The sequence below is a fragment of the Drosophila suzukii genome, chromosome 3, assembly GCF_043229965.1.
Source record: "Drosophila suzukii chromosome 3, CBGP_Dsuzu_IsoJpt1.0, whole genome shotgun sequence".
NCBI classification, from domain to species: Eukaryota; Metazoa; Arthropoda; class Insecta; order Diptera; family Drosophilidae; genus Drosophila; species Drosophila suzukii.
This window is the reverse complement of record NC_092082.1, coordinates 63,362,655-63,381,300: the sequence shown is the minus strand read 5'-3', so window position 1 is coordinate 63,381,300 and position 18,646 is coordinate 63,362,655. Positions and strand designations below refer to the sequence as shown.

Here is an 18,646-nt window from a genome sequence, read left to right as displayed (position 1 = left end):
ATGCAAAATTTTAACTAGGCCGGAATACAGTAAAAATGGAGAAGCTCGATTTGGCCACTTGTTTTAATTTTTTTTCTTGTTAAAATGATTTAAACATAAATTTAAAATTTTTTAAAAGATATTTGATTGTTTAAATTATAAGCTCAAAAATGTTTACATACATGTAAGTTTTTGAGCTTATATTCCCCGGCTGCCTATGAACCATAAATATATTTTTATTTAATTATACTTAAATTAAAAAAAACCCTCATCGATATATCGATTGGCCAGCTATCGTTCCGCCGAATGCATCCCTGGTGCAGCTGTTTACTCGGCGCTGTGTGTGTGTGCGTGTATTTTTTAGAGTTGAGTTGTTTCTAAGATGGCGACGAAAAAAACGCGTCTTCTTATGTGAAAAATGCAATCATAACAACTCGAGTTTTCAGCTAATAAATGTGCGCTAACTTGAAACAGGACCATTGAAAAACAGTGCTAAGCGTGTGCCGAGTGTTTTACATGTGAAAGTTTTGGTGCGGAAGCGTAGTGAAAATGGCCACAAATATGTATCGAGTCGGAGGTGAGAAAAAATTTCCCGTACTCGCTTTTCTATCATCTTTCGTTATCGGCGCCGCCGTCTCGCAGTGTGCGTGTGTGTGGGTCCTGCGTGTGCGTATGCGTGTGTTGTGTCTGAGGAGGCTCTTCAACAATAATGAAAGTGCATTTTAATTGCCGAAAACCCTCGAGTGGGAGTCCCTTACGCACGTGTGTGTGTGTGTGTGTGTTATCAATCTCTTGAAATTCTGCCGGAAGGGAGAGACATTTTCTATTTTTTAAAACATCCGAGGGGGAGGGGGCCCTACTTTTGTGTCGCAGCTGCAGCAAGTGTTTTCGACGTGTTCCAACCGATAAGCATTAGCTTTTGCCCTGCTGCATATGTGTGCGTGTGTTCTAGGGCTGAGAAGCGGAACTGCATTTGCATTTGTCGAATTGTGAGATCTCCACAGTGGTTTGTTTGGCTGTGTGCAAGAGTGTATCTCATTTTTGAGTGAGCCCACCCGCTTTGTTGTGTTTTCTTATGCTAATGAGCTTTTGGGCATCTTTTCCCCTCCCCCTACCCCTCTCATCAACGTTTCTTACGCACTTTTCGTCAGTCCTCTCGCTCGCACTCAGGCGATGACGTTATTGTGTTGTCTTCACCTGCTTTTCATGTGTGCGAATGTGTGAGTGTGTGTGTGTGAGTGGTCTTTCGAAATGCAAATGAACTCGGATACGCCAGCGTTCAATTAACAGAATCAAAATAAATAATAATGGCATATAATGGCGAATTATCTGCTTTACGGCCGAGAACTTTTTGTCTCCATCAGCGCTTTTTGTTTGCCGTTTTTAATGGCCACGCACACAGACACACACCTTTGGCAATGCTTTCTCGCTGCCTCCACACTTTCTTTTTCATCTCTATCTATCTATCTATGTATCTTTCTGCATCCCAAAATGTAACAGAAATGCACACGATATGTACATACGTTTTTTTTTATGTTTTTGTAATGGTCAACGACAGGTTCCGCTGCAGTTGTTGTAGTTATATGGATGGATAGCCCCATTTGTATTTAATTGAGCTTTTGCTGGTGTTAGTGGCCGCAATTATGCGGATCAAGTGTGTGTGTGTGCGTTTACCTGTGACGTATGAATGGAGTTCCCCTCTCTGCGCCACCCACCTTAAATTCTCAATTTTTCAGACTATGTTTACGTTGAGACAACGCCGAACAGTCCCTACTTAATACGACGCATCGAGGAGCTGAACAAAAACCAAACCGGCAATGTGGAGGCGAAGGTCATGTGCTTCTACCGCCGCCGGGATCTGCCCAATCCGCTCGTGCAATTGGCCGACAAGCACCAACGTGAGTATAGCCAAAGCCCCTCCGAAACCGCCTTAATATCTTGCGTTACCCTTAAGTGTGTATATTTATTTTGTCAACAAAGTGAGGTTATGTTGCCAAGAGTCGTTGTCGTTGTCGTGGCCTTCAAACAAGTTAAAAGTTAAAACCTGACGAGCAGATCTGCTAAGCACATTTCCACCACAAAACACCAAAAAACCCAGAAGGGGGCTCTGTGTGCAATGTGTCAGGGCATGTGAAAAACCAAGCCACCCACCGAACAGCCCACCGAGTCGCCCAACCACCCAACCACCCCACATCCCTAGTCAAACATCCAGAGCAACAAGAACCGCAATGACAACAACTGTAAAGGCGGAGCGAAACGGATTTCGTCCAGCATCCGTCGCATCCACATAAACAGGCAGTGGAGCCTCCCCAACTCAGACCACATAAACTGGCAGTAGAACCTCCGCAACTCGAAACATAAGAACCTAGTGATATTTTAGGATTTTGCTGGGTCGGTTAGCCATAAATCTATTAAGTTAAAAAAACGGTTTAAAAACAGTAATAATTAATACAGTTCTTTTAAGAACACACATTAATCCTTCTTAAAATCAACAAAAAAAGTGAATAAATATAGTTTTTTTTAACAAAAGTTTTGAGCTTAGGCAGGTTTAAAATATTTAGTTCATGATTTGATTTTAGTTCATGATTGAATTTTGTTCATGATGAGAAAGGCTTAATAAGCATTTCTTAAGTAAATTCTGATAGTTATCCAGGAAAACAATTAAACTTTTCCAGTTTTTTAAAAATATATTTTGACGATCACAAAGTTTTTTAAAGTTTTCGGCACTACAGTTTACAGTAACTTTATAGCAATGATTGACATTGATCCATAACGTTTTCCATAAGCAATCCACCTTTTACCATTTATCTCGGTGTACCCCATAGAAATTTAACCTGCTGTGTTTGCGCTAATGATGTTCGCCTGTAATGAGCTGGGCTGCACTGTACCCATGATGTGGTTGTTGCTGTTTTCGGTTGCTGCTAGGCGGCGCCGGCGTCAATGTGAATGTGATACTCTTGGTTCGGCTGTAGGTAGACTTGCTGTCTACCTCTGAAAAGCTGCCACACACCCAAACCCACTGACACTGTACTGTTCGGTGTGCACGAAAATATTCAAGTCAGAAGTTGGGATCTGGAGGGGACTGGAGTGGAGTGTGGAGCTATGGCAATGTGGCACACGCAGAGAGGCGCGCTTTGCATTCGTGTATACATACCCACAGCGCCTTCGTCCACTCCCACTTAGCTGCCCCAAAAAAACAAAAAGCATGCCCCATTGGGTTGAATTTTTGGCTTTGGCCACCCACTCGAATTCGATACGTGACCCCGACGAAAATGCGTTTTCCGTGGTGCTGACCTCCCACTCCTGCCTGTCGCCCAACCCCTGCCCTCCCCACAACCCCCGACATGCGCCAACAATGCCCATTAACGCAACCCCTTTCAGCCTTAACATCATCGGACCGCTGTCATCTTGTTTTATTTATTTTATTTTATTTTTTCCGCTCCACGAGCCAGTTTTTATATGCGTGCGTCGCCTTTTCGCAGGCCACTTGCTAATCAGGCATTAAAAATTAGCGCAAAAAGTCTAAATTTGGAGAGCAAGTGTGCCGCAATTCCAACCCCGAAACTCGAACTACAGTGCAACTGTCGCTGAAAAGTATCTTCACGTACACCAAAGCGCAGATACTCTTCAGAAATTATTAATTAAAAAAATAATAAAAGTATGAACACTATTTCCTTTTTAATGAAGAAAAAATGTAGTTTTTAGCAATAGTTTAAAAGAATATTTTATTTTATTTATTTAAAAATTAAAAAATACCAATAGATTAAAAAAAAAAAATTTGGATTTTAGACAGTTTTCAAAAATTTAATTATTCCGCATCTGTTGTTCATAAGTACATTCTAATAGTTTTTTAGGAAAGTAATTGAACTTTTTCAGTTTTAAAATACCAAAAAAAATCATCAACTATATTGTTAACTTTGAAACGAAAAACGAAGTTCTTATGTTTGCCCAATACTCTGCGCTTTAAATAACCGTTTCGGGTGCTAATCACAATGTCAATAGCAGGCCTTGAACTTTTTGAGGAGCGGGCAGGGTATACAAAAACAGAAATGCTCGAAAGGCAAACAAATCCCACAGCGGCCCACCCACCCACTTGTGTGTCCTATCTATGGCCACCAAATAACACCCCACGCCCAAGCCTCCACCCCATAGCATCGTCCCCTTTCGGGTGGTCTCACTTCGTCTTCCGAACAAACACAAAATACAAATACACAAAAACACCTACGCTGCCTCGGCTCTTTTCTGTGACTCCGGCGATGCACCCACGCCCCTTGGTCCTCCGGGGAGGTGGGGTCGTCCTGCCCAGCCCCCTTATCTTCCGCCCCTTGCGAAATGCGAAGCGTACATTTTTTAATCAGCCCAGCGAACTTCCAGGAAACTCATGAAGCAGCAGTAGGATTTTGCAACCCACGAATTCCAGGAAAGCGTTAATGCATATATAGATAACGTGCAGTTTCAAGTAGATTCGCAATGCAAACTTATTTGTAATTCGAAGGATAAAATATTTAACAATATTTATAGTAAAAGTATAAAACTTGGTAAATAAGCAAACGGTGTGACCGTTTTAAATGGGATACTTATTAGCATGCTCTATAAATCTGTAAGCATTTGCGTGTGCATACTTCTGATTTATTAAATGCACTGAAAAGCGTCTGCGCGCTTGTAAAAGAATTCTCTGAAGACTTTTATTCGAATGAATTGAAGTGATTCAAAGCGCTTAGCATTCGTCATTCAACAAACCCGGATTCGACAGCATATGAATTTATTTATTATTCAGGTCAGTTAGAAAGATAAGAAATAGGTGGATATCTTGTATTATTTTCAATGAAAAAATAGAAATAAATATAAAAGATCACTGCGTTGTTATTACTTTCGGAGATATTCCGATCAAAAGCATGTGAACAACCTTCAAAATTTATAAAATTAATTGGTTAAATGGGGGTTTTGATATACAATTGGTAGTTTCGTGTTCCTTTAACCTTTTTAAAATCCTAGATTAATTTGTATAAGCTTTCAAAATGTTGTCGTAAATTATATTTAAATTCAGTCTTATTCCTTAAAATAGTTTTTGTTATGATCATGTTCGAGTAAAAAATTTTGTTTTTTAAAAATTTTTCCAACCTGCAAAATTTTTTTAATATTTTGTTGCACTGTAAATTTAGTTCGATTATATTTTTTAAACGGCTATCTAAATGCCCAAGATCGTAAACATATCACAAATATTTTAAAAGTAATGAGTAACTAAGTGAAAAAGGCGTTGCAGTGTCACTTCCCGCCGCTAGGTGTCGCTCGAGTCATTGGCTCTCTAGAACATAGGGTCCGTTCTTTTTTGTATCAGAGATACTAATCCAATGTTATTATACTTTTTCAAAACACACTATACACAATACTATTATTAAGTATACAGACAGTTGTCAACACTTTAATTTAAGTTACTTTCTTAGTCCTATTTTATAGCAAGCTTCGACAACTTCTCAGAAGCATTTTAGCTTTGATTACAAATCATCAATAGTGACTGCGGCTGCAGTATTTCTGTATCTTAAGTCCTTTTTTCCAACGATAACGACTCTTAGCAAATTGCTTTTGCACCTGACCTCTCTTTCAGCCGCCTTTACCTACATAAAAGTATTATTTAAAATGACCTATTTTGCTTGTAACCATGAACATTGTAAATAAACGTATTTCCCCAAACGCACCAAATCATAACACCAACCATAACGCATCGCATCAGTGGCCACCGCCGAGGACTCACCGTTGGCGACCAAGCTGAAGAAGACCTGGCTCCGCACACCCGTCGGCGAGGAGCAGGCGGCGCAGGCTGTGCTCGACCCCTCAATAGGTACCACCTCCAGCTGATTATTCAAATACTATATGCCACTTCCGTAGCCCCGTAGCCCAAGCTCCATTGGAGATGAGAATCTATTTACCCACATCCATCCCACCCGAACTCCCCTTTATCCTCATCTTTATGTTTTATGTTTTAAGTAGACCGCTCGCCTAGTAATTTCAGTAGTGTAGCTGGTTGTTGTTATCTATAGCACTATTCTGGTTTTTGGCAATTGATTTAAAATTTTAATAAGATTATTATTTATCAAAGAACATTATAAAGAAACATAAAATAGAATATTAATAAAGTTAAATAAATTAAAGATTAACTGAATCAAAGAAAACCAGAGTAGATTGTCCGTTTTAAAAGTATTATCCGTTTCCACACTCTTAACGTTTTGCACTTATCCTTTTAGCTGCCCTGGATGAGGAGCGAACCAGTCCGACGCAAGCGTCCGGCGGAGCAGGCTCAGCGACCGGCAATGCCGGCAGCAACAGCAGCGGCAGCAGCAACAACAACAGCGCCAGCGCGGCCAGTGGAGGAGGAGCAGGTGGCGCCGGAGGAGCAGGAGGCGATGCGGAGAAGGGCGAGGCGTTGACCAGCAAGCAGCGCTACCAGATCAAGCACCGCGAGCTGTTTCTGTCACGCCAAGTCGAGTCGATACCCGCCACACAGATCCGAGGCAAGTGCTCTGTGACGCTGCTCAACGAGACGGAGTCCCTGCAGAGCTATCTCAATAAAGACGTGAGTTGGTAGTAGCCTCAAAAAGGCGATTTTTGGTCACTGGTAGGGGTGTGCGGATTGCAGCTTTGTTCACTTCCAAACCATTTTGCACCCCATAGTTCTAAACCATCTTATAGTATAACTGTAATTGGATGTCCATCTATCCGTTCACAGGACACGTTCTTCTACTGTCTGGTGTTCGATCCGAATCAGAAGACGCTGCTCGCCGACAAGGGCGAGATCCGGGTCGGCAGTCGCTACCAGTGTGATATACCCGCCAAGCTCAAGGACACCGCCACCGACGAGCGAAAACTGGAGGAACTGGAGTCGCTGGTGTGGACACCGGAGCACAGCCTGACCGACCGCAAGATCGACCAGTTCCTCGTCGTCTCGCGCTCCATCGGCACGTTCGCCCGCGCCCTCGATTGCAGCAGTTCGGTGAAGCAGCCCTCCCTACACATGTCCGCAGCGGCAGCCAGCAGAGATATCACCCTGGTAAGTGGCCATCAAATGTCCGTGGTGGAGACGGATCCTAATTTTAGCTACCTTTCAGTTTCACGCAATGAACATTCTGCACAAGCACGAGTACTCGATTGAGGAGTCCATGTCATCGCTAGTTCCTTCCACTGGGCCGGTGCTCTGCCGCGATGAAATCGAGGACTGGAGCGCATCGGAGGCGAATCTCTTCGAAGAGGCGCTGGAGAAATATGGCAAAGACTTTAATGACATTCGACAAGATTTCGTAAGTGGTCAGAGCGATTTAATTGCGTCGTCAGCACTTGCTTTTTGTGTAATTTGAATACATAAGCACAACGGAATTTTTAATTTGATGCATAAGTTTTATCTAAGTTTTATTCATTACCTATTTGGTTTAACTTGGTTATACCAATAATACAAAAAATGAGAATAGCAATAGTACTCTAGCCATGCATTGAATTTAATATTGTCTTCACAGCTGCCCTGGAAAACGCTGAAACAAATCATCGAGTACTACTACATGTGGAAGACCACCGATCGCTACGTGCAGCAGAAGCGCGTGAAAGCCGTTGAGGCGGAGCTGAAGCTCAAGCAGGTCTACATACCGCAATATAACAACAACGGAAAGGGCAACGGATCAGCCGTAAAGGCGAGCGGAGGAATCTATAATGGAACCACAAACGGGAGCACCGATCTGTCCAACAATGGCAAACCCTGCGAGTCGTGCGGTACAACAAAATCATCACAGGTACTGCAGCGGGATCAAATACTATCTTTGATGCTATTTATCTAATTCCCAACCCCTCCACAGTGGAACTCGGTCAACAGTGGGCACAGTACGTGTCGTCTGTGCCAGAGCTGCTGGGAGTACTGGCGTAGGTACGGCAGTATGAAGTCGGCGACCAAGGGAGATGGCGGCGATAGCGAGGCCAAGAAGAAGGCATCAGCAGCTGCGTCGACGCCGACCGCCACGTCAGCGGGAACAGGATCAGCCACAACGCCTACGGCTGTGGTCGATCTCAATGACGACGACAAAATCAGTGATCTAACCAATCGTCAGTTGCACAGGTAGGTGCATTCTGAAAGAAAATAGATCTGAAGTTAAGAAAGTCAATGGGAAAGTTTCCTGAACTTGTTAATTACCCTCGAATGAGTTTTTATTTTAGGGGCTTTGAATATATATTTTATAAAGTGTTTTTAAATTGTCTTTTAGAAGAATTATTTGGGGTTCATTATTCAAAAAAAGTATCATTAAAGTGAACAATACAATTATTTTGGTCAGAAGAAAAGTTGATTTATTATGAATCACTTGTAGCAGAAATATTTGCTCAATTTTAAAGAGGATAGGTTTAATTTTTAACAATCTACAATTATATACCTGTTTTATAAATCATATGTTTATGACAATGTAACATTCCTTATTAATATTTTTTACCATTAAATAGAAGAAATTGTCTGATTTCAGTACAATTTCGAATTCAAACAAGCAAAATCTGCACTTTTTATTTGCTCTTGCACGGCTTTTGATTGTGTACCAAGTCTTTATTATGTTTTCCTCTTCTGCAGATGTTCTATTGTCAATTGTGGCAAGGAGTTCAAGCTCAAGACCCACCTGGCCCGTCACTATGCGCAAGCGCACGGCATCGCTATCAGCTCTGGATCGCCGCGACCCATTATGAAGACGCGCACTGCCTTCTACTTGCACACCAACCCCATGACCCGGGTGGCGCGCGCCATTTGTCGCAGCATCGTCAAGCCGAAGAAGGCGGCGCGACAGAGTGCGTACGCCATCAACGCCCTGCTGGTGAAACAAGAATGTAAGTCTGATGAGGTCAAGCACATGCAATGAGCTAAATCTAACCCATGTTGGTTTTCTTCCTATAGTTACAAACCGTATTAGTGGAAAGTCGCAGGCGGAAATCAAAAAGTTGCTTTTGCTGAAGCCCAAGGATCGGGGTAGTGTCACCAAGATTGCCAACCGTCTAGGCGCGCCGGGCAGCGGACCACATGAATGGCTCGTACTAACCCCCAAGGACAAAATGCCGCTGCCGGCGGTCGTCTCGTTTCCCAAGCCCCCGAAAGCGGCCGACGGAAGCTTGGTCTACGACCGAGTGCCGAATAAGTCCCCCGACGTTGTGGCCGTGCCGGCTGAAAAGGAGCTCACAATAATTCCAACGCAAGCAACGTCGACGATACGAAAGCGAGCTCACGAGGAGCAGCAGCTAAATGGCACTGAAGGTGGGTGTTGCTTCACATATGGGTATTTCCAGGGAACGCAGACGAACCCAGCGTTTTGGTATCTTTAAAATTCAAAGTAGAAGTTATGATTTATTACACATTATTACTGATGAAGTAGTCTTAATTTTATTTGAACTACATCTGCAGAGGGCATTAATAATAAATACAATACAACAAAACGTTGAGGTCGACAGTAAGTGACATAAAAAATTGTTCGTTAATGTAATGTTTTCCATCAATTTGGGGTAATATCCTTATCTTCAACTAAGTCGTTGGGACATATGTAACATATTTTTAATAACAAAGAAAACTAAAAAGAGCTTCAATTTTTGGAAGTCTGTAATAACGCATTTTTGACTAGTAGAGTGTGAGACTAATTAAGGCCTTCTCATTGCAGTTACTATAGTTCCCAGCGGACCTCCTGCCAAGCGGCCGAATAAGGATCCCATGCCCTCGCATTGCCCCAGTCCCGAACAGTTTGCGGCTATGATGGCGGCATCTGGACAGCCCCTCTCCAGGCATCATGTAAGTACTACCTTGAGTTTATCCGGATTATTTTGTAATGATTTTTAAATATTCGCCATTCAGCTCAATGGTAAACAGAAGATTGCGCAGATGGCCCGCGGTGGCAACGGACGCAAGCAGGTCATCAGTTGGATGGATGCTCCGGACGATGTTTACTTTAGGGCTAACGATACACACAAGTGAGTAATAAGAAGTTGATAAATTATGCCAATTCCGGTTTTCACTTTTGTGTAATTCGATCTGTCAATTAACAAGAGTTTTTAGTGTACATAATTATACCCGTTACTCGTAGAGGAAGGAAGCTAACAGATAAAAGGAACAGTTTCCGACCGTACAAAGATTTTATATTCTTGATCAGGATCACAAGCCGAGTCGATCTAGCCATATCCGTCTGTCTATCCGTCCGCATGAACGCTAAGATCTCGAAAGTTAAAAAATGCTAGAAAGTTAGAATTAAGCATACAGATTCTAGGGGCTCTTAGCCAGCCAACTTTGTTTCAGCCTAGTGACACACACTCTAAAGTCTGTCTAGAGCCTAGATTTTTGAAAATTTTGTTTTATCAAATATTGAATTCGATTTTATTAATCTATACCTATCAACATTCCAATAATCATACCAATCGCAATATTATTTTAAAAGTTATGAATAACTTTATAATGAAAAAGGCCTTACATGGTCAATAGTACCGACACCATCCGCTAGGTGGCGCCACCTTTAGGTGCCGCGCTAAAAGATATGCTATGAAATTTTATGTCAAAATTGGTCAACAGACAAAATATTTTTTCTTCTTTTGAAGTTACCTGATTAACGGGTATTTAATAGTCGAAGCAATCGACTTTAGCGTTCTCTCTAGGTCAGGGATTAAAATGTTAATAGACATATTCATTTTACAACTTGTATTCAATGCATTGTCAACCAAAACTTATCCTAACATATCATCACACAAGAAAACTGATTAAATTGGACCAAAAACTCAATTCCAAGTAAATAAAGACAAGCTCCTAAACATTTACTTTTTTTGCTTAAAGAAAAACGCGAAAAATACTCTCCGCCGTCGACCTGCGCCGCGCCGCGCGCAAACCATGGCGCACACTGCCCATTAAGCCTGCGGCGCCCGAGCCGAGTAGCAGGCCCATTGAATCACAAATCGTCATACTGGACTGACCGTCGCCGGCAAACACATTAGCAGCATCAGCATCAGCACCATCTGCAGCCGTAGCAGCATCGGCAACCAAGTTGTTATCGTCTTCAGCAAACAGATTCGAGCAGCAACATCCTCCATTTCCATACACCATGGATGCACTGCTCAACTAGTGAGCGTTCTCTGGTTTGACGGGCTTGCCATGTACATACCCCCGCAGCGTAAAGGCACACAGACACACCGTGTGGACAGGCATTCGACTTAGGATCAGTGTAGTTACAGCATCACTGTATGACAACAGCAACCGATAGCAACCACAAACCACTTTATTAGCGCTTAAATAGATGTCTTTTTAAAAACAAATAGTAAGATAATAAGTGTTAAGGTCTGTAGCAGCAGTAACAGAACGCGAAACAACAAAATATTTATAAATATTTTATATATTTTTTTAAATTTAAAATCTCAACACACCGAACGCAAACACACATAATGCCTGCACTTTCGCCAAGGAAGTGTGGGCCTAGTGCATGAAACTCAAAAGTTCGTTAATTCGTTTAGTACACAACGCATTTGCAAAGGTTTTTTTAATATATGTGCATGTGAGTTCTTGAGATGTTCTGTCGTACTTTCAACCCGCGCTTCAAAGTTCCACGTTTAATTTCCTAAGCCTAAACCTAGCTAAGAACCAGATACGTAATTATGAAATTAAAGAGCCTCCAAAAGTTTTAAATAGTTTTTTGTCCAGACTTGAATTGTGTATGCATATAAAACCCGAAAGATATATTTGAAATTGTTTGAATGCTTTACATTGATGAGTGAAAAAATTTAATATTGTTAAAAAATGTGACGTGCAAAATTAAGTAATTAAAGCCCCATAATTTATGCTGTAACTAATAACGGAAAACTTCAAAAACAAAATGTACAGTAAAAATCTAAAACGTTAAAATTCGAATAAAATGTATTTTCATAATTTATGTAAACAAGCGAAAGTTCGGTCATTTAGAGAGCTATCACACACACGCCCACACCCAACCGACACCCACATATAGCTATTATTTACGCATATAAATTAGTACGAATCTAAGCCGCAAATACATTTAAAAATGTACGAATTACAAGATGACAGCGTCGCAGATAGCAAAGAATGCCTAGACCCTAGTGGTAGAGCAGCAGGGCAAGCTGAAACCAGCAGAACATAAACAGAAAACCAATAAAATTAAATGATTATGAAGAAGATTCGATTGTAAGCCAACATATTTTTAACTTTACGACCTAAGCAATTTTGTAAAATAAAAACACTTCAAATTAAACGGTTAGTTAAGTCGAAATAAGAGAACGGATCGAAGCTGCAACTATTGTCAAATTCAGGCCCTCGACCACAGCAAGCCGCGCGAGTGTTTGACCAGCCGTCTACTATTGATTTTGTCTTACTTTCCCACAACCAACATAACTCTAAAGTCTAAACCCAAAGTCGGCGACTTCTAGCAGCGAATTCAGCAATAACAAACAGAGAGACAAGCAACAGAAGCAAATCAAACAGAGCTATATACATAATTATATACCTATATATATATTATATACAGATATACAATATAACAGTACATACAGTGCGCATTGGATAATAACAGTACGCATAAACATTTTTACAGAGCAAGAAACTGACGAAGACGACGACGTGACGGCGAGACAAGCAACCGAAAAAAGTTTTCCAAATAAAGTTTTAAAACTAAAAATTTTTCCTAAAAATATGCAAACATTTGAGGACTTTATTCACTTTTCGGTCTTTAAAAATAGTTAACAACTCTTAGCAATTATTGGGAAAAGCTGGCAATGCACAGGGAGGCATTGGTTCCTCCGAAGCCAAAGGAGTTCTTGAGGGCAATGCGTCGTTTTTGATTTGGTGACCACTCGGTGGCTTCCCTGACCACGTTGACGTCCACATCCAGATGCTCAATGTTGATGGAGGGCGGCAGCTTGTTTTCCGCACAGGCGAGAACCACAAATAGAGCTTCCAGATTGCCGGACGAGCCCAGCAGGTGTCCGTGGGCTCCCTTGGTCGAGGAGACCCTCACCTGGGGGGTGTGCTCGCCAAAGACACGTCCTATAGCGTGCGACTCGATGCGGTCGCCCGTAGGCGTGGAGGTGGCGTGGGCATTTACGTAGGTGACTTCATCTGGAGAAATCCCAGCATCCTTTATGGCCCGCTTCATGGCTAGCGTAGCTCCAGCGCCGTCCTCGCTTGGCGAGGTTATGTGATAGGCATCGCCGGACAAGCCGTAGCCCAGAATCTCGGCCAGGATGGGAGCTCCTCGAGCACGAGCATGCTCCAGTTCCTCCAGCAACAACACAGCTGCTCCCTCGCCCATCACGAAGCCATCCCGTGATTTGTCAAAGGGTCTGGAGGCCACCGACGGGTTATCGTTGAATGCGGTGCTCAACGCTCGCAATCTGCAAAATCCAGCGATGGAGAGGGGATCTATGCAGGCCTCGCCACTCCCCGCCAGCATCACATCCGCATCTCCGTTGCGGATAAACCGCATGGCATCGCCTAAAGCATGGGCTCCCGTGGCACAGGCTGTGGACACCGAGTGGTTGGGCCCTCTCAAGCCATGTCGCATGCTGATGTGACCACACGCCATGCTGGGCAGGAGTCTGGGCACGAAAAAGGGGCTGACTCTGTTGTATCCTCTCTGCAGCTGGTTCCAGGCTCCGTAAACCTCCGCCAGGTCGAACATGCCCATGCCCACGCAGACGCCAAAGCGCTCCCGCTGCTCTTCGCTCAGTTCCTTGGGGTTCAGCTTACCGGTGGTCAGAGCCTCCTCCGCCGCCAGTACAGCCAATTGGGTGGCGGGGCTCATCAGTTTAATATCCGACTTTGTCAGGTGCTGATCCAACTGCAGCTTGTCTCTGGGTATTTGTGCAGCCACCTGACAGGGCAGGCCCTTGAACTCCGGTCCCAACCGAGAGATTGCCGACTCGCCGGCCAGAATGCGTTGCCAGGAATCCGGCCCATTGTTGGCCAGAGGCGTGACCGCTCCACTTCCCGTGACCACCACTCGCCGGCGGCCAGATTGCGTGGATGAGTTGCGCGCTTGGTGTGCAAATAGAGTGCAGTTCCTTAAAAAACGCATTTCGATGTTATGTTATGTTTACATGATCAGGAGAGTGAGACCGGGTGGACCGTTAAAATATACCGACCATGAAAATATACTGAATATTAAATATTTAAGTATCTGGAAAAAAATACTGTCTCTTCTGTGTGGAACCACATATCCCGGGTTAAAAAATAAATATGTAGATCATTTTCAGGACCTAATTAATAAAAAAAAATTGTTGTTGTTATTTTTATATTTTTAGAAAAACATTTACTGTAATTTAAATTTAACAATTTTTTTGTAGCCTGAGAATGGGAAAATATAATTTTGTAACTTTTATTTAAACAAAAAAATCCCTATATCTTTATTTTTACAATTTACAAATACAATTTTACTATTTACAAATACTAAAATCAGCCTGGAGAAAGTTATATTATTTTTTAAGGAGATGAATGAATACCCCTAGTAAAATCAACAAGATGCGCACAGGGCTTGAGATCTCCTTACGTAATTCTGGAACATGAATTTCGCCGGCAAAGTCGTTCTAATTACAGGAGCAAGCTCCGGAATCGGCGCCGCCACTGCCGTGAAGTTCGCCAAGTATGGAGCTTGTCTGGCGCTAAATGGGCGCAATGTGGAGAACCTCAAGAAGGTGGCCGCGGAGTGCAGCAAGGTGAGCCAATCCCAGCCGGCTCTGGTGGTGGGCGACATTGCCAAGGAGTCGGACACCCAGCGGATCTGGACGGAGACCCTGGAGAAGTACGGCAAACTGGATGTGCTGGTCAACAATGCCGGCATCATCGAAACGGGCACGATTGAGACCACCAGTCTGGAGCAGTTCGATCGCGTGATGAACACCAATCTGAGGGCGATCTACCACCTGACCATGCTGGCCACCCCGGAGCTGGTCAAGACCAAGGGCAACATCGTGAACGTGTCCAGTGTCAATGGGATACGCTCTTTTCCCGGGGTCTTGGCCTATAACATATCCAAAATGGGCGTGGACCAGTTCACCCGCTGCGTGGCTCTGGAGCTGGCCGCCAAGGGTGTCCGGGTAAACTGCGTGAATCCCGGCGTGACGGTGACCAACCTGCACGCCCGCGGAGGCATGGACCCGGAGACGTACAAGAAGTTCCTTGAGCACTCGAAGACTACCCATGCCCTGGGTCGTCCTGGGGATGTCAAGGAGGTGGCTGCGGCCATTGCCTTCCTGGCCAGCGATGCTGCCAGCTTCAGCACTGGGGTCAGCCTGCCCGTGGACGGAGGTCGCCATGCCATGTGCCCACGCTAAGTTTGGAGGATAAGGTCGAAAGAACTGAAAGACCTGCATGGACCTTCCATGTGTAAATGCATTTATAACATTGTTTGTTGTTATTCTTTATTCCTAATTATCTTTATGTACATAAAATGTTTTCCCATTAGTCCAATCGTCTTTGGTCAGGAACTGCTTTGGAATATTCTTATACCTTTGTAGAGTTTGTGTCTTGCATCTAACTTAAACTTTCTAATCATATAATGTATTCTGTTACCTGTTGTTGTAAATTATTTACTTTTATTACTTATTGGTTCAATTCAATTCTAACCAGATTAGAATTAATGTAGAGCTAGTTATGATCAAGTCATGTCTCCCTGTAAAGTCACCCAAATACTTTAATTTTTCCACCTAAGACTCAAAAACTCGGTTCGATGGGCAGCAAGGGCAAGGCGGGTCTGGACTTCACCGGCAAGGTGGTGCTAATCACGGGTGCAGCCTCCGGTATCGGGGCCGCCACCGCCGAAATGTTCTCCAAGCTGGGCGCCTGCCTGACGCTGGTGGATCGGGAGGAGGAGGGACTCATAAATGTGATGAAGAAGTGCATGCAGACGGGCTATGAGCCGTACGGCATAGCCGGAGATCTGCTCAAGCCGGTGGAGATGGAGTGCATTGCGAGGAAGACCAAGGAGCGCTTTGAAGGCAGACTGGATGTCCTGGTGAATGGGGCGGGCATCATGCCCACGGGCACGCTGCAGAGCACGGAACTTTCTTGCTTCACGCACGTAATGGAGGCCAATGTGAGGTCCATGTTCTACCTGACCAAGTTGCTGCTCCCTCAGCTTGTCCAGTGCCAGGGTAGCATCGTCAACGTGTCCAGTGTCTGTGGGCTGCGCGCCTTTCCCAATCTGGTGGCTTACAACATGTCCAAGGCAGCTGTGGACCAGTTCACCCGGTCCTTGGCCCTGGATCTGGGTCCCCAGTGTGTCCGAGTGAACTCGGTTAATCCGGGGGTAATTCGCACCAATCTTCAAAAGGCCGGTGGCATGGACGAACAAAGCTATGCAGAATTTCTAGAGCACTCCAAAGAGACCCATGCCCTGGGCAGGATTGGGGAGCCAACGGAGGTGGCGTCCGCTATTTGTTTCCTGGCTAGTGAACTGGCTAGCTTCGTGACAGGAGTCAACTTTCCTGTGGACGGGGGAAAGCAACTTATGTGTCCACGCTAATCCCTACCAAAGAGTCAAATCCCTTCCTGTCCTGCCTACCGCCTTCCTCTTTTAGTTGTTGCCCGCCGATTCACTAGTAAAATCTAAAATTTTAAGTGTAATTTAAAAAATGAATTTATTTTACACACTGCAATTTCGGAGGAAGCTTTATAGTTGAATCCAATTTTTTGGCAATCCTTAATTCAAAAACCAAAAGCATCACTTTAAGATTGGTTTTGTTTTCTTGAAATAGTAAGTACTGAAAAAAATTAAATTGAACTAGAATTATTGAAGATTGAAAAAAAGGTTTGAATTTTAAGCAAAATGTTATTAAACACATAAAAGATGATCAGTAATTAGCAGGGACCGTAAAAAAGAGTCATAGGAAACAAAAAAATCGCAGCCCAGAAAAACCTAAAAAAATCAATTTATTTTTATAAAAATAAAGTTTATTTCATTTTTTTCATTTTTTTTCATTTTCATTTTTCATTTTCATTTTTGATCTTTACTTCAAAAATTTGATAAGACTTATTTGTGGTTTTTTTTTTTAATAAAAGATAAGAAAAAAATGTTTAGTAAAATTTGTATAAAAATAAGAATTATTTGATACTTTAATTTAAAAAAAAAATGAAAGTATTTTTTCTGTAGCACCTTCAATTACACAGATATTGCACTTTTAGGTTTATTTTCTAAATAGTTCTCCCTGAACTAAAAAAAATTTAAGTAACCTGAAAATGAAATATAAACGCTTTACTAAGATTTGCTTAATGTTTTTTAATATTGTTAAAATACTGGCCATCCAAACTTTGGAGGCAAATAAATGCATTTTGGCTAAGTAACTAGATTCTCATCTTGGGCACATGGCATGGCGACCTCCGTCCACGGGCAGACTGATTCCTGTGCTGAAGCTGGCCTCATCACTGGCCAGGAAGGCAATGGCCGCAGCCACCTCCTTGACTTCTCCGGGGCGACCCAAGGCATGGGTGATCTTGGCGTGCTCCAGGAACTTCTTGTACGCCTCCTCATCCAGTCCACCTCGTCGCTGCAGCTCGGTGATGATCACGCCGGGATTCACGGAGTTCACACGGACTCCCTTGGGAGCCAGTTCCAGGGCCACACACCTGGTGAACTGATCCACAGCCGCCTTGGAGACGTTGTAGGCCAAGACACCGGGAAAGGAGCGGATGCCGTTGACACTGGACACGTTCACGATGTTGCCCTTGGTCTTGACCAACTCCGGCGTGACCAGAGTGGTCAGTTGGTAGACGGACCGCACATTGGTGTTCATGACGCGATCGAACTGCTCCAGACTGGTGTTCTCAATGCTGCCCAGTTCCAGAATCCCGGCATTGTTCACCAGCACGTCGATGCGTCCGTGCTTGGCCAACGTGGCGGATACGATACCCTGCACATCCGACTCGCTGTTCATATCCGCCGCCACCTGAAGGGCAGGCGCCCCTCCCGCTGCCACTATCTGATCCGCGGTCTCCTTGAGCTTATCCACATTCCTGCCCACGATGGTCAGCAGGCCTCCGAGCTTGGCCAAGAGGACTGAAGTACCCGCTCCGATCCCCGAACTGGCGCCGGTCACAATTATCACTTTATCTTTGAAACTGGGCATGTTGAGGTGATCAGCTTGAAAACTGGAATGATAATGATGGTGACATTGAAGACCCAGAAGTCAACAATTACTGGGGGTGCATTCGATTGTTCTATCGATAGGGGGGAACTTTCAAAGCTATTTTTGGCTGTTGTGAAATTCAAAGTACATGGAGTCGTGCTTTCGGTGTTAACTAAAATTTAATTTGTTATTGTTTTTATGTACTAAGTATGTATTTCACTTAACCTTCGCGTTGATTCTATTTATACATATGCAAACTTATCAGTTGTTTTCTCCCAATAATGTATTATCTCATTCTATTTTAAAGAGGGTATGTCATGCAGAGACAAAATAATTTTTAAAAACTTGAATATGTACTAAACAATAATTTAGCTAACAGTACTTGTAAAGTAAAAATATTCCAAATTTTTAAGACTTGTAGAATCTTAATATCTTGCCAAATTATGGAATTAAATAGTTTAAAACATTCCTAGATCACTTTGAGAAGTATTTATCGTATACAAAATTAAAAGTTAACTATGATCCCACGTTTTCATGTGTATACTGTACCTTAAGTAAC

General features: G+C 43.2%; 5 protein-coding genes across 6 annotated transcripts; 3 read left to right on the top strand and 2 right to left on the bottom strand.

Annotated features, from left to right (window-relative positions):
- The first annotated feature begins 338 nt into the window (after positions 1 to 338).
- MTA1-like (metastasis associated 1-like) lies at positions 339 to 12,221 on the top strand. Of its 2 annotated transcripts, XM_036819114.3 has the most exons (13): positions 339 to 556; positions 1,716 to 1,877; positions 5,711 to 5,818; positions 6,222 to 6,550; positions 6,704 to 7,024; positions 7,083 to 7,271; positions 7,485 to 7,754; positions 7,818 to 8,074; positions 8,573 to 8,823; positions 8,891 to 9,244; positions 9,642 to 9,769; positions 9,833 to 9,948; positions 10,799 to 12,221. In XM_036819114.3, exons 1-13 carry the CDS (start codon positions 529 to 531, stop codon positions 10,932 to 10,934), a joined length of 2,649 nt encoding a protein of 882 aa, XP_036675009.1. In that variant the 5' UTR covers positions 339 to 528; the 3' UTR covers positions 10,935 to 12,221. The 2 variants fall into 2 exon arrangements, with proteins under 2 accessions (XP_036675009.1, XP_036675010.1); XM_036819115.3 differs by lacking the exon at positions 5,711 to 5,818.
- A 423-nt stretch (positions 12,222 to 12,644) lies between these two features.
- On the bottom strand, positions 12,645 to 14,085 carry LOC108006724 (3-oxoacyl-[acyl-carrier-protein] synthase, mitochondrial). Its single transcript, XM_017070267.4, has one exon. It carries the CDS (start codon positions 14,040 to 14,042, stop codon positions 12,723 to 12,725), a length of 1,320 nt encoding a protein of 439 aa, XP_016925756.4. The 5' UTR covers positions 14,043 to 14,085; the 3' UTR covers positions 12,645 to 12,722.
- Positions 14,086 to 14,474: 389 nt separating this feature from the next.
- Positions 14,475 to 15,433, top strand: LOC108006732 (glucose 1-dehydrogenase). The gene has a single exon (XM_017070275.4). It carries the CDS (start codon positions 14,527 to 14,529, stop codon positions 15,295 to 15,297), a length of 771 nt encoding a protein of 256 aa, XP_016925764.4. The 5' UTR covers positions 14,475 to 14,526; the 3' UTR covers positions 15,298 to 15,433.
- Positions 15,434 to 15,534: 101 nt separating this feature from the next.
- On the top strand, positions 15,535 to 16,803 carry LOC108006731 (uncharacterized oxidoreductase TM_0325). The gene has a single exon (XM_017070274.4). The coding sequence runs from the start codon at positions 15,693 to 15,695 to the stop codon at positions 16,485 to 16,487; it is 795 nt and encodes a 264-aa protein (XP_016925763.3). The 5' UTR covers positions 15,535 to 15,692; the 3' UTR covers positions 16,488 to 16,803.
- Positions 16,804 to 17,225: 422 nt separating this feature from the next.
- LOC108006751 (cyclopentanol dehydrogenase) lies at positions 17,226 to 18,135 on the bottom strand. Its single transcript, XM_017070303.4, has one exon. The coding sequence runs from the start codon at positions 18,085 to 18,087 to the stop codon at positions 17,314 to 17,316; it is 774 nt and encodes a 257-aa protein (XP_016925792.2). The 5' UTR covers positions 18,088 to 18,135; the 3' UTR covers positions 17,226 to 17,313.
- Positions 18,136 to 18,646: the final 511 nt, after the last annotated feature.

Excerpts from the sequence above, each read along its gene's own strand:
- MTA1-like (XM_036819114.3), top strand. The coding sequence starts at position 529 with ATGGCCACAAATATGTATCGAGTCGGAG. Across the intron at positions 8,824-8,890 it reads CCTGCTGGTGAAACAAGAAT|TTACAAACCGTATTAGTGGA; the intron begins GTAAGTCTGATG and ends TTCTTCCTATAG. Across the intron at positions 9,770-9,832 it reads AGCCCCTCTCCAGGCATCAT|CTCAATGGTAAACAGAAGAT; the intron begins GTAAGTACTACC and ends TTCGCCATTCAG.
- LOC108006724 (XM_017070267.4), bottom strand. The coding sequence starts at position 14,042 with ATGCGTTTTTTAAGGAACTGCACTCTATTTGCACACCAAGCGCGCAAC.
- LOC108006732 (XM_017070275.4), top strand. The coding sequence starts at position 14,527 with ATGAATTTCGCCGGCAAAGTCGTTCTAATTACAGGAGCAAGCTCCGGA.
- LOC108006731 (XM_017070274.4), top strand. The coding sequence starts at position 15,693 with ATGGGCAGCAAGGGCAAGGCGGGTCTGGACTTCACCGGCAAGGTGGTG.
- LOC108006751 (XM_017070303.4), bottom strand. The coding sequence starts at position 18,087 with ATGCCCAGTTTCAAAGATAAAGTGATAATTGTGACCGGCGCCAGTTCG.